Source organism: Anticarsia gemmatalis, chromosome 30 (genome assembly GCF_050436995.1).
Source record: "Anticarsia gemmatalis isolate Benzon Research Colony breed Stoneville strain chromosome 30, ilAntGemm2 primary, whole genome shotgun sequence".
Classification (NCBI taxonomy): Eukaryota; Metazoa; Arthropoda; class Insecta; order Lepidoptera; family Erebidae; genus Anticarsia; species Anticarsia gemmatalis.
The window spans coordinates 4059127-4073318 of NC_134774.1; the positions used below are offsets into that span (position 1 = coordinate 4059127).

Genomic DNA, 14192 nt, shown 5'->3' on the forward strand with positions numbered 1-14192 from the left:
TTTTTACGCCGGGAAAATGACGCGTTCCCATGGGAAAATTCAGGTGGCGGACGAAGTCGCGGATGAAAGCTAATATTCTATAAAAATAAATAAAACAAATTTAACCCATTTATGTCCCACTGCTGGGCAAGGGTCTCCTCCCGTAATGAGGGAGGGGTTAGGCCTTGAGTCCACCACGCTGGCCAAGTGCGGGTTGGGGACTTTGCATGCCCTCAATAAATGTGTTATAATAGGATATTGAAAATGATGATACACACGTACCTGTTGTTTGGCGAGCATTCTCTTCTGTTTGTTGGACAGTGTTTGTGTGTCAGACAGCGAGTTGGAGCTCTGAGACTCCTTGTTCACTTTCTGTACGGGCTTTTGTGGTTCCTTAGTCTTTTTCTAGAAAAAATAATGTTTAAATATCAAGTTCTATCGTATGGTTAGTGGTCAACCTAGTGTCAAAGTTGTTCAAGCCCGAAGACCTTTGACGTGGCTTAACGACTGTTATCTTAATAGACAACAACCGGGACCGACGTAGCACGGAGACGTTCAGTTCAAATACCACTATGCGGTCACCCATCTATGGAATGACCGCGCCAACGGTTGCTTAATCCATAGATCGTTTACCGACCGGTGAGCGCAACTGGCTATGAGCCATGGTATGTACGTATGATTAATAAATAAATTTAAGCCATTAATGTCCCATTGCTGGGCAAGGGTCTCCTCCCGTAATAAGGGAGGGGTTAGGCCTTGAGTCCACCACGCTGGCCAAGTGCGGGTTGGGGACTCAGCATATACCGTAAGTAACATAGTTTTTAAACTCCGGCTTGTTCGGACTTTTACCATTGAGAGCTGGTAAATCTTAGGTTTTACCGGAAAATCTTAGGATTTACCACAGTTCGGGCTTTTACAGTAACATATAGATAGATAGATACACACATAACATGGAGTACTTGGAAAAGTCAGGGTTCGAACCTGCGACCACTTGCGTGGGGGGTGACAACTTATACCACTCGGCTATGAATAGAATAAAAATAAATATTACCTTTTCTTTGTTCGCTCCTTTAGCCAGTTGGTTGATGTGAGCTAGCGCTTGCTCCCAGGTCTGCTTGCGGCCGTCGGTGGGCGGCGCGGCCGGCTTGGGCTGCGGCTTGGGCGCCTCTTGTGGCATGGTCAATACTGAAAGATATCAGTTAGTTTAATTTCATTGTCTTAACCTTTTGAAAGCCACATTATTATTGCTAGTATCATCATGGCTTAGCCTTTCTTCCAAACTATGTTGGAGTCGGCTTCCATTCTCACCGGATGCAGCTGAATATCAGTGTTTTACATGCAGCGACTGTCTATCTGATCTCCACAACCCAATTACCTGGCTTATAACACGATATCCTTCGGTAAGACTGGTTGTCAGACTTTCAAGCTTCTGACTACTGTTAACGATTGTCAAAGATCTTCGAAATTGACAGCCGGGACCCAAAATTTAACGTGCCTTCCGAAACACGAAAGAACTCGATATGTATAAGACGGTCATCCATCCACAGAACCACCTCGGCAAGCATAACTTAACCTCAGAGATCGATCCGCGCGGCTGTTGTTAACTAAGCCACGAGTTATTATTGCTAGTATAAATGTCTATATTTAACACTTTGACCGTCACGGTCGGCTATACTCGACAAATCAGAACGAGGCTCTCGTCGGCAAATGTCGATAAAAATATAGCGTAGAGAACATGTTCTGATTTGTCGAGTATAGCCGACCGTGACGGTCAATGGGTTAAAAATAAAGTGTAATAATCTGAATCTGAAAATTTGAAATTTTAATATCATTCGTGGACCATATTTTGGGAAGCACTGAACTAAAGGAAGCAAGTGAACATAGAGAGCTATCTATTAAGTATATATGAGTATATATTTAGAAGTATATAAGTATGTTTATCAGTTATTTGGTTACCATAGTACAAGCTCTGCATAGTTTGGAATCAAATGACCGTGTGTGAGTTGTTCAATAATATTTATTTATGTCACTCACCACTAGCGCTGGTCCGCGGCGCCGCCTGCCTGGCGCCGGGCGGGTGTCGCTCACACACACACACACGCACACACACCAGGTTGATATGTGATAGTATGTCACTCACCACTAGCGCTGGTCCGCGGCGCCGCCTGCCTGGCGCCGGGCGGGTGTCGCTCACACACACACACACGCACACACACCAGGTTGATATGTGATAGTATGTCACTCACCACTAGCGCTGGTCCGCGGCGCCGCCTGCCTGGCGCCGGGCGGGTGTCGCTCACACACACACACACGCACACACACCAGGTTGATATGTGATAGTATGTCACTCACCACTAGCGCTGGTCCGCGGCGCCGCCTGCCTGGCGCCGGGCGGGTGTCGCTCACACACACACACACACACACACACCAGGTTGATATGTGATAGTATGTCACTCACCACTAGCGCTGGTCCGCGGCGCCGCCTGCCTGGCGCCGGGCGGGTGTCGCTCACACACACACACACGCACACACACCAGGTTGATATGTGATAGTATGTCACTCACCACTAGCGCTGGTCCGCGGCGCCGCCTGCCTGGCGCCGGGCGGGTGTCGCTCACACACACACACACGCACACACACCAGGTTGATATGTGATAGTATGTCACTCACCACTAGCGCTGGTCCGCGGCGCCGCCTGCCTGGCGCCGGGCGGGTGTCGCTCACACACACACACACGCACACACACCAGGTTGATATGTGATAGTATGTCACTCACCACTAGCGCTGGTCCGCGGCGCCGCCTGCCTGGCGCCGGGCGGGTGTCGCTCACACACACACACACGCACACACACCAGGTTGATATGTGATAGTATGTCACTCACCACTAGCGCTGGTCCGCGGCGCCGCCTGCCTGGCGCCGGGCGGGTGTCGCTCACACACACACACACGCACACACACCAGGTTGATATGTGATAGTATGTCACTCACCACTAGCGCTGGTCCGCGGCGCCGCCTGCCTGGCGCCGGGCGGGTGTCGCTCACACACACACACACACACACACACACACACACACCAGGTTGATATGTGATAGTATGTCACTCACCACTAGCGCTGGTCCGCGGCGCCGCCTGCCTGGCGCCGGGCGGGTGTCGCTCACACACACACACACACACACACACGCACACACACCAGGTTGATATGTGATAGTATGTCACTCACCACTAGCGCTGGTCCGCGGCGCCGCCTGCCTGGCGCCGGGCGGGTGTCGCTCGGCCACGCACACGGTCACGGCGCCGTCGCCCGGCGAGCGCCGCACACACACCAGGTTGCCCGTGCGACCTGCCCGTGACACGCGCTCATGTACATATCTTATTTATTTATTGACAAAAGTATACAAGCGGACTTAAAAGCCAGCTCTACACACACACACACTTTCGCGCATAAAGGCTAAGATCATATGACCACGCGGAGCCGCGCGGTACAAGATCGGAGTAAACAGCTAGTATTGTCTACATCACCGCGCGGTAGCAGAACCAAGAAACCGCGCGGTTACGCGGTTCAAGAACTAGCGCGACGCGCGGTATGACGCGGTGATGTAGACGATACTAACTGTTTACTTCGATCTTGTACCGCGCGGTTGAACTTAGCCTAAAGAGTGTGCAAAGGGAAAGGAGAGAGCACGCGCCGCGCTCATCAGTTGTTCAAGCGAAGAGTGGTGTGTGTAAAGCTAGGCCTTACTATACCCGGTATATGGCAATTGGGTACTTGACTGTGTTAACGAAAAATTATTAAACTCGCACTCGTAAAAGGTTCATCTAAAATGCTCAGACTATGTAGCTTTTCGTAAATAATGTTGAAATTGTAATTATTACAGACTGAAACATTTTATTAGACACTCATTTGATACCAACGAAAACATATGTATATTGTATAGTGACGTCACTACGTCGTGTTTCTATACTAAAACTATCTGATTCGGCAAACTTAGTACCGCCTAAAATATGCAAAATTATACATATTAGGCTTCATTTTTATATATATATAGATGTGTTTTTGACATTTCATAAAGAATATTATTGTTAATTTTAATATATTTTTTACTATTGTTAATTAGACATTGTTATTAATTTGGAAATATTGACATTTAAAAAAAGCAAGCCGTGAGTTTCTTGCCGTTTCTTCTCACGAGCAACAGCTTTTCCGAAACGGTGGTAGATAAAAAATATTTTGACGATTTCAAATACTTGTTAAAGTTTATGAAATAAAGAATATTTGACTTTGAGCTGATTTGACTCGTAGGCAACTACACTATAGTCAAAACCAAGTTTCCGACAAAAAATTAAACAAAAAACTCACTGATAATAGTAGCATTCTTTTGCTTCTCATTCTTCTGTCTTTCAAACTCTAACTGTATTTGTCGTTGCTGTTCGAGTCTCTGTTGCTCAAGCCGCTGTTGCTCGAGCCTCTGTTGCTCGAGTCTTTGCTGCTCGAGCCGTTGCTGCTCGATCCTTTGTTGCTCAAGCCGTTGTTGCTCTAAATGCTGTTGTTGCATTTGTTGTTGTTTCTGTATGGCGGCTTGATCAGGCTGTGGGTAGAAAATATGTTAGAATATTATATCAGCTTAGCATTCTAAGCTATGTTGGAGTCGGCTTCCAGTCTCACCGGATACAGCTGAATACTAGTATTTTACATGGAGCGACTGTCTATCTGACCTCCACAACACAGTTACCTGGGTTATAACACGATACCTAGTAAGACTGGTTGTCAGACTTTTAAGCTTCTGACTACTGTTGACGACTGTCAAAGATCTTTGAAAATGACGTAGTAGTAGTCAGAAGCTTGAAAGTCTGACAATCAGTCTTACTTAGTATCGTGTTATAACCTAGGTAACTGTGTTGTGGAGGTCGCTTCATGTAAAATATGTGTATGTGTATGTGTAAGTATTAGGTCGGGGAAAAAGTCTTTTCGCATTATAGTATATATGAACTTGTAATAAAATCTCTTTGGCTTCAACAATCACAAATAAGTACACGGTTCATTAGGTTTCTTTCAGTGAGCTCGTGAGGTACACAAATATCGAGCTTTTTTGTGTAGAGAAAAGATTTTATTACAAGTTCATACATACTATAATGCGGAGAGACTTTTTCCCTGAGCTAATATGTAGGTACACTTACATGGGTCGCTGGTTGTGCAGTATCATTTCCTTGTATAGCTCGAGCCTCGCTCAGCTGTCTCTCGCACTGCTGCAGCCGGCGGCTCCACTCCATCACCTGCTTTTCAGCCGCTTGCATCTCCTGAAACCAAATATATAAGTAAATACGTGTGTAACCAGGTGTGACAAAGGTGACTGACTGACTGACATACCCTCGGTTTCTGAGGCACATTTAGAGGTAGTTTATCTGTCCAATAGAGTTTAAGCTCATATAAAACTGACAATTTGAATATATGAACTACGCTAAATGTAACTTAGAAACTGGACTGCCTCCGTGGCGCAGTGGGTTAGATCACCACGCCGCTGCCATTGCGTCGGGAGGTCGTGGGTTGGATTCCCACACGGAACAATTATTATTGCGTTTCAAAATAAATTGTTTCGGGTCCGGTTGTACTTTGAGTCCGTTGTTTGTGTCCAATTTTTAGTGCAGGAGAAATTTTCTTTAAATTAAAAAAATATATGGTAGGCAGTCTGTCACCTTTGAGTTATATATATTTAGATAAATGTCTATATAATAGAATCTTACCTTAGCCGTATGGTTCATGAGTGTAGTTATTTCACCGAGTTGTTCGGCAACTAACTGCACTTTAGCCTGCTGTGCCGGATTCAATTTCTGCTTTTTACCTGCAATTAAAATTATTAATTAAATATTTATTTATTTACTGCGGACTGCCCGACTTCAACGGGATTTTGTACAATTTTTGTACCGTTGTGTTGATTCCATTTCCGTAGGATTATGATCGGAACGATTTTATCTATATAATCTTTGTTCCGACAGTTTCAAATATATTGAAAAATAAGAATTATTTAATTTAGTTTAGCTATCTAAAAGTTCTACGGTTTTGTAGAGGTCCGATAGGCAGTCTCCATGTAAAACATTGGTAATATAAATAGCCACCTTAACACACACTGTATCGCGCGTGAAACAACAATCGCTCGTGTAAGGAGAAAGCAAAGAGCCGTTGCCGCGCTCACCTCCCCGCGCCCGCGAACAACATCGCTCTCTCAGAGCACAAGCGTTATACTGTACCGTGCTAGGAACGTGCGATACTGTGTGGAGAGGTGGCTATTCAGCTGCGGTGATACTGGAAGCCGGAATAGTCTGGAAGGAAGTCTAGACTGATGTAGTTAGGTTAGGCTGATGGTCACCTTTCTTCTTGCCCTTGTTGGTGGCGTCCAGCAGCTGTCTGGTGTGCGCCACCCTCCGGGCCGCGGCCGCGTGCGCCGCGTGCAGCGCCGCCGCCTCGCGCCGCGCGCGGGACAGCTCGCGGGACACCGTGGCGCGCTCCTCCACCAGCCGGGCCTCCATCTGGGCGGACACACAAATAAAATAAATAAATAAATTTAACCCATTATTGTCCCACTGCTAGGCAAGGGTCTTCTCCCGTAATGAGGGACGGATTAGGCCTTGAGTCCACCACGCCAAGTGCGGGTTGGGAACTTTACATGCCCTCAATAACTGTATTAAACAAATGTTAGGCATGCAAGGTTTCCTCACGATGTTTTCCTTCACCGTTAAAGCAAGTGATAATAATTTCTAATACACACATAACTTGGAAAAGTCATTGGTGTGTTGCCTCGGGTTCGAACCTGCGACCACTTTTGCGTGGGAGGTGTCAACTTATACCACTCGGCTATCACTATATAATATTGAAGTAGGTAAATAACAACAGTATAAACTTAACCTAGATACAGTTCCAATGCACAATCAGCTGCCTTATCGCACAAGGCAATCTCTTCCAAGCGACCATAGGATAGAAAGTGATGTTTATCGTATGGTTAGTGGTCAACCTAGAGTCAAAGTGGTTCAAGCCCGAAGACCTTTGACATGGCTTAACGACTGTTATCTTAGTAGGCAACAGCCGGGACCGACTTTTTACGTGCCCTCCGAAGCACGGAGACGCCCAGCTCAAATACCACTATGCGGTCACCCATCTATGTAATGACCGCGCCAGGGGTTGCTTAACCCACAGATCGTTTACCGACCGGTGAGCGCAACTGGCTAAGGGCGCCTCCCAATGTGCCTGTTTATCTTTAAGGTGCGGCGCAGACGACAGACTATCCGTGACGCACTTTTTAGTCCGTGAAAATAAAACCTATGCAATTATATTTGAACCTATGCAATTATATTTTAATGTTTCCTATCTTTTATTTTAATAAGACTCTCTGTACTGTATCGAACCAGGGACAAAAAACTGGATACTGCTACTATTTGACTCTTCCGAGACAGGCTCAGCCTAGTGGAAGAGTTACTAGAAATATTATTATATACTAGCTGACCCGCGCAACTTCGCTTGCGTCACATAAGAGAATCATAATTTTCCCCGTTTTTGTAACATTTTTCACTGGTACTCTGCTCCTATTGGTCGTAGCGTGATGATATGAATGGTATGATTTGAAAAAAATTTTCAAATCGGACCAGTAGTTCCCGAGATTAGCGCGTTCAAACAAACAAACAAATAAACAAACAAACTCTTCAGCTTTATAATATTAGTATAGATAGAAAATTGTAAGTTTATTATAGCATAGTTTTTAAGAATTGGACTGTGACTGGTAAATAAACATTTTTTTATTTTATATGCAGTAACACACAACGCGTGTGAGTTACTGCATATAATTTCGTCTGCTATATATAGTCGTCGTCTACTGCATATAGTCTGTCGTCTGCGCCGCACCTTCAAGTAATTCTTCTTCTGTCATATAGTTAGTGGTCAACCTAGGCCTTTGACGTAGCTTAACAACTTATCTTAGTAGACGAAGTTTTGTATGGACGTATTTTGATACCCGAGAAAGGACATAAGGTACTTTTTACACCGAGAAAATGACGCATTCCCATGGGAACCAACCAATTTATATTGTAAACCACCTCTTGTACCATATTTTATGCAAATAAATATAATTTGAATTTTTGGAAATTTCTGGTAGCGGACGACGTCACAGACGGCCTCAAGTAAATAATAATTCATACCTTTTTAGCCTTCTGCCTTTGTTTCTTAGCTCGCTTCTTGCCTCGGTCCACATGTCGCGAAGGTCCTTCAATGTACTGCAGCAACGCGTCCAAGTCTCTCGTGTCTTCCGGCCGGTTGCCGCGCCAGCATGACCCACTGTAACAAACATACAAATGTTATATTAATAAGCGTCAGATAACCTATCCACCAGATAAAGTATCATCTTCTTAATCTTATCAAAATAAAAATCAAATCATTTATTAATTTAGGTCAAATATAGACACTTATGATAGTCGTTACAATTAGTGAATCTACCACTAGCTCGGAAAGTGTACAGCCTTATGAGAAGAGCTGGCAAGGCAGCCTAGGCCCACCAGGGGGGCTATCACGTATCTCAACTGACATTTACTTAAAAGCCACTATGCTGTACATTGTTTTCTCTCTTAGAATAGAGTGATGACCACGTTACGTCAAAGCAGCAATGTACTGAATAGTGACCAACAATTTGACGTACACTAGCTGTCAACTGAGATACGTGATAAGCCCGCTGGCGTGATCACCTCGCCTGGTCGGAGGATCCTCCCTTTGTGTTGGAGGAACACGATCAGTCGATCACCTACAGATTGATGTATATAATATATAATAATAATAATATGTATGTTTGTATGTATACCCGGAACAGCCGGACGAGGTAGAGAACACGCTCGTATCCCGACTGGACAGCGACACGGTAGTGCGCTGTTGTTGCGGGCGACTCTGTCGCTGTTGCTGGGCGGCTTGTTGCGCGGCTTGCTGGGCGGCTTGTTGCGCGGCTTGTTGCGCGGCCTGTTGCGCTTGCTGCGCGGCCTGTTGTTGCGCGGCTTGCTGCTGTTGTTGTTGTTGAAGTTTTTGTTGAAGGAGCTGTGACAAATAATAGTTTTAGGTTATAGATAATTTGGTTGTAATTTTTTGGGTGTGTCAATAACTTAGCGACGGTATTGTTAAGCTAACTATGGTCACGTGAGATGCTTTGTTTTGTTCCTTTTAGAAATTTCACTTATAAGAAAAGTTAGTGCTTTAATAGTAATAAGCCGGGGACGGCTTACTGATCTACTGGTGTTGTTGAGCCGTCAGCGTGGGCTTGTTGTGTATGGGCAAGTCGTAGATGGGCTTACAAATGATAAGCCACCGGAGGGCGTATAACTGATAGGCCGCCGGTAGGCTTAGAAATGATAAGCCACCGGAGGGCTTATAAGTAATAAGCCACCGGAGGGCTTATAAGTGACAAGACGCCGGATGGCTTACAAGTGTTAAGCCACCGGAAGGCTTATAAGTGATAAGCCGCCGGAAGGCTTATAAGTGATAAGCCGCCGGAGGGCTTATTAGTGATAAGCCGCCGGAGGGCTTATTAGTGATAAGCCGCCGGAGGGCTTATACGTGACAAGACGCCGGATGGCTTATTAGTGATAAGCCGCCGGAAGGCTTATAAGTGATAAGCCACCGGAAGGCTTATAAGTGATAAGCCGCCGGAAGGATTATAAGTGAAAAGCCGCTGGAAGCCTTATAAGTGATAAGCCGCCGGAGGGCTTATTAGTGATAAGCCGCCGGAGGGCTTATTAGTGATAAGCCGCCGGAGGGCTTATAAGTGATAACACACCGGGGGGCTTATAAGATATATGCCGCCGGAAGACTTAGAGATGATAAGCCGCCGGAGGGCTTGTAAGTGATTAGCCGCCAAATGGCTTAAGCCGTCGGACGGCTTACTGACCTGCTGGTGTTGTTGTCTAATCTGATGGTGTTGATGAGCCGTCAGCGTGGGCTTGTTGTGTATGGGCAGGTCGTAGATGGGCTTATATGAGATAAGCCACTGAGTGTCTTATATAAGACAATCAACCAAGGGACATATAAAAGACAAGTCGCTATAAGCCGCCGGACGGCTTATAAGCAATAAGCCGCCGGAAGGTTTAAGCCGTCGGAGGGCGTATAGGACCCCGGACACCTTACAATGACAAGCCATGGTGCTTATAAGTGACAAGCCGCCGGATCGCTTAAGCCGTCGGAGGGCTTAAGCCGCCGAACGGCTTACTAACCTGCTGGTGTTGTTGTCTAATCTGATGGTGTTGATGAGCCGTCAGCGTGGGCTTGTTGTGTATAGGCAAGTCGTAGATGGGCTCGGGCTTCTTCTGTTGCTGGCTTAGCTGGTTCTGTTGCAGCTGCTGCTGGTACTGGGCTTGAGTGGCTTGCTTCAGTTGCTGGAACAATATCAGTGTTTATAACAACAGCCGCGCGGATCGATCTCTGAGGTTAAGCTATGCTTGCCGAGGTCGTTCTGTGGATGGGTGACCATCTTATACATAACGAGTTCCTCCGTGTTTCGGAAGGCACGTTAAATTGTGGGTCCCGACTGTCATTTTCGAAGATCTTTGACGGTCGTTAACAGTAGTCAGAAGCTTGAAAGTCTGACAACCAGTCTTTTTTTTTTTTTGACGAAAATTTTTCTTTTCATTTTTTTATAATGTGGCATTAAAAAATACTCTTTTTTTATCACTACCCCTATTTTTTTATAGCCATTATAGTATAATCTATACGACAAAGCATCGTTCGCTGGTTAAGCCAGGTCAGCTAGTATTAGTATAGATATAATACGTGTATTGCACCAACCTGTAATCGAATTTGTTCCATCGCGTTGGGATTGACTTTCCCCTCAGCTTTCAGTCCTGGAGGCACGTTCACTTGTATAGGTACCGTGCGTTGTAGAGCCTGAAATAAAAATTGTACAATAAATAAATAAATTTCGATTTAGAGTAGTGATAGCCGAGTGGTATAAGTTGGTACCTCCCACGCAAGAGGTTGCAAGTTCGAACCCGAGGCAACACACCAATGACTTTTCCAAGTTATGTGTGTATTAGAAATAATTATCACATGCTCCAACGGTGAAGGAAAACATCGTGAGGAAACCTTGCATGCCTAAAAAAATGTTTAATACATTTATTGAGGGCATGCAAAGTCCCCAACCCGCATTTGGTCAGCGTGGTGGACTCAAGGCCTAACCCCTCCCTCAATACGGAAGGAGACCCTTGCCCAGCAGTGGGACAGTAATGGGTTAATTTTTTCAGTACTATAATCGGAATGGTAAGGAATACAAGAATCTTCAGGATATCACTAAATACGTCAATCGTCATGCCGTCAAAAGACTAATAATATAATGGACAGAGTATAGTTCTGTCCCGTCAGATCGCGAGCGTTGGCGCAGATACCTTTGATGAAACTGACACGAGCTAACTACCAACGCTCGTTCCAACGTTGGGACCAATTTTTAGACCAGTAGTTGACAACCAGTGGTCCGTGGAAGTCAAAATATGGTCCACGATCATTACTACACTTTATTTTTAATATACTCACATAGTGGTCCCTGCTAACCAAAATAATATAAAAGCGGTCCCGGACTAAGAAAAGGTTGGGAGCCCCTGTTCTAGAGGAATAGCGTTGGGGCCAATATTGGGGCCAACGTGTAGAGCGTTGTGATCACATACCTTAGGTTTGTTGTCAGGATGTTTGTCGGTGACCACCATGTTGGCCATCTTGTCGGCCAGCTGCCGCTGCTGGTTGTCTATGGAGAGGCGCTTCTGTTGCACCTGCGCCGCGGTCAGGTTCGGCGGCTGGGACTTGGGCAGTGCCTGGAGATGAGAAACAATCAAATCATTTATTCATATAGGTCAAATGCTGACACTTATGATAGTCAATGATACAGAGAGTGAATTTACCGCCAGTTCGGAAGAACCAATGAGAAGAGCTGCCAACAAACTCCTGGACACTCTTTTTAATCGCCAATTAGTTTTAACAATCTTTCTATTAGGTATAAGTCTTTGATGATGTAAGGCATAATCATTAGCCGGGTACTGACTGAGTGAGCAGCTGAGAGGTATCTCGGTCTCTTTCCTTTAAGATCGAAATGAGCGGGACGGAGATATGAGGTGCTTTTACACACACGCTCTTTTGCGGGTGAGGAAATAATGATGATGATCATGGTGATGTGATGATCATGGTGATGATGATGATCATGGTGAAGGTGATGATCACAATACACATGTACACTCACATTGTTTTAAAACTCCCGGACCTAGAATTGCTCTAGTGTCACGACACAAAGTATGTACAACCAGAACCTAAACAATTATTAGTGGATTGCACAAACAATTGTTCCGTGTGGGAATCGAACCCAGAACCTCACGACGCAACGGTAGCGGCGTGGCAAACTAAACCACGCCTACGCAGCATAGGCAGTCAATTTTAGATGAACATTCAGGAGTACAAGTTTAATCAATTTTCTTTAAATAAATAATGATATAGAATAAGTAGGTACTGACCGGAGGCTTGGGCGCGACGGGCGGCGGCTTGAGCTGCGGCTTGGGCGCGGGGGGCGCCTCGGCCGCCGCGCCCACCGCGCGAGCACCCGCCGCCTCCGCCTCGCCGCCCTGACACATACATACATATGTACATTACATTAACATATCATTTCAATTATTACTATAAGAAACCACTTGATCCAAGAGTAACGAAGGCTTTGAACCACATTTCAAGAGAGCATGCAAAGTCCCGCACTTGGCCAGCGTGGTAGACTCAAGGCCTTACCCCTCCTCCATTCGCAGGAATAGACCCTTGCCCAACAGTGGGACATTAATTATTATAAGTGAATGAAATTTTGTATGAAACTTTTGCCAATTTTAAAATGATCGAACTGAAACCTTCCATGCATCAAGTTACGATGACGTAGGCATCCCCCAAGGAAGAATTTTGATAAATTTCACTCCTAAGGAAATAAAATAGTGGATGAAAGTTGGTATAAATCTTCTTAAATTTTCGACTGATGAAGCTATTTTCACAACTAGTATACTTTTTTTAAAAAGACAACTCTCGCACTAAGAATTGTTCTTGTGCCGCGGGGACTATTACAAACATACAAACAACGGACACAAAGTACAACCAGACCCGAAAAAATATTTGTGGCACAAATAATTGTCCCGTGCGGGAATCGAACCCACGACCTCCCGACGCAATGGTAGCGGCGTGGTGACCTAAACCACTGCGCCACATAATGGTAGTTGAACTGAGCGTCTCCGTGCTTCGGAGAGCACGTCAAAAGTCGGTCCCGGTTGTTGTCTACTAAGATAACAGTCGTTAAGCCTCGTCAAAGGCCTTCGGGCATGAACAACTTTGACACTAGGTTGACCACTAACCATACGATAAGACTTACATTGTTAGCGTTCTTGCACTGTTGTTTCTTCTTGTTGAGTATAGATCTGAGTCGTTCGCGCGTCTCGTTGAACTTGGGCGGCACCGGCGTCGTCAGCGGCGGCTGATACACAAGACTAACATGTACAACGGGGCCTATGCGGTATATATAAGGTCACAATGCTACTATTATATCACTTATCAGGATATTGCTACCACGATTCACCCCCCCCCCTCCCTCTCCATCTTCAGCCCCCCCTATGTCTCTCTCTTCATACATACTATAATGCGAAAAGACTTTTCCCCGGCCTAATATTTTTAAATGTCACAATGCTACTACGATATCATTCATCACGATATTGCTGCTTCGATTTACGCGTCCTAATGCGAAAAGACTTTTTCCCCGACCTAATATTGATTTCATAGGATATCCATATTAATATTATAAATGCGAAAATAGCTCTGTCTGTCTGTCTGTCTGCTACTCAATCACGCCTAAACTACTGAACCAATTTGCATGAAATTTGGTATGGAGATATTTTGATACCCGAGAAAGGACATAGGCTATATATCATCACGCTACGACCAAAAGGAGCAGAGTAACAGTAATTAATGTTCGGGGAAAAATTTCACCCATTCTCTCTTATTGGGCGCAAGCGAAGTTGCGCAGGTCAACTATTTATTATATATTTAATGATATACTCACGGCGTGTCCGAACACGGTGCAGTAGCAGCAGGTGCAGGGCTGGTCGGCTCCCTCGCCCGCACACGCCGTCCCGCCGTGACCCACTGCAATATCACACAAATAATAATAAATATAATATCTATAAATTTTATATTT

General features: G+C 45.2%; 1 protein-coding gene across 1 annotated transcript in view; it reads right to left on the reverse strand.

The window, feature by feature from the left end:
- Nucleotides 1-14192, reverse strand: part of LOC142985630 (uncharacterized) — a 56094-nt gene that overhangs the window by 11956 nt on the left and 29946 nt on the right. The window contains exons 24-38 of the mRNA XM_076133915.1: nucleotides 14058-14140; nucleotides 13374-13475; nucleotides 12487-12594; nucleotides 11653-11796; nucleotides 10781-10879; nucleotides 10210-10371; nucleotides 8814-9040; nucleotides 8161-8296; nucleotides 6342-6501; nucleotides 5719-5816; nucleotides 5155-5274; nucleotides 4337-4565; nucleotides 3200-3319; nucleotides 1031-1164; nucleotides 262-384 (exon numbers count right to left, since the gene is read on the reverse strand). Of these exons, the coding sequence (XP_075990030.1) occupies nucleotides 262-384; nucleotides 1031-1164; nucleotides 3200-3319; nucleotides 4337-4565; nucleotides 5155-5274; nucleotides 5719-5816; nucleotides 6342-6501; nucleotides 8161-8296; nucleotides 8814-9040; nucleotides 10210-10371; nucleotides 10781-10879; nucleotides 11653-11796; nucleotides 12487-12594; nucleotides 13374-13475; nucleotides 14058-14140 (2045 nt within the window). The remainder of the gene's footprint in view (nucleotides 1-261; nucleotides 385-1030; nucleotides 1165-3199; nucleotides 3320-4336; nucleotides 4566-5154; nucleotides 5275-5718; nucleotides 5817-6341; nucleotides 6502-8160; nucleotides 8297-8813; nucleotides 9041-10209; nucleotides 10372-10780; nucleotides 10880-11652; nucleotides 11797-12486; nucleotides 12595-13373; nucleotides 13476-14057; nucleotides 14141-14192) is intronic.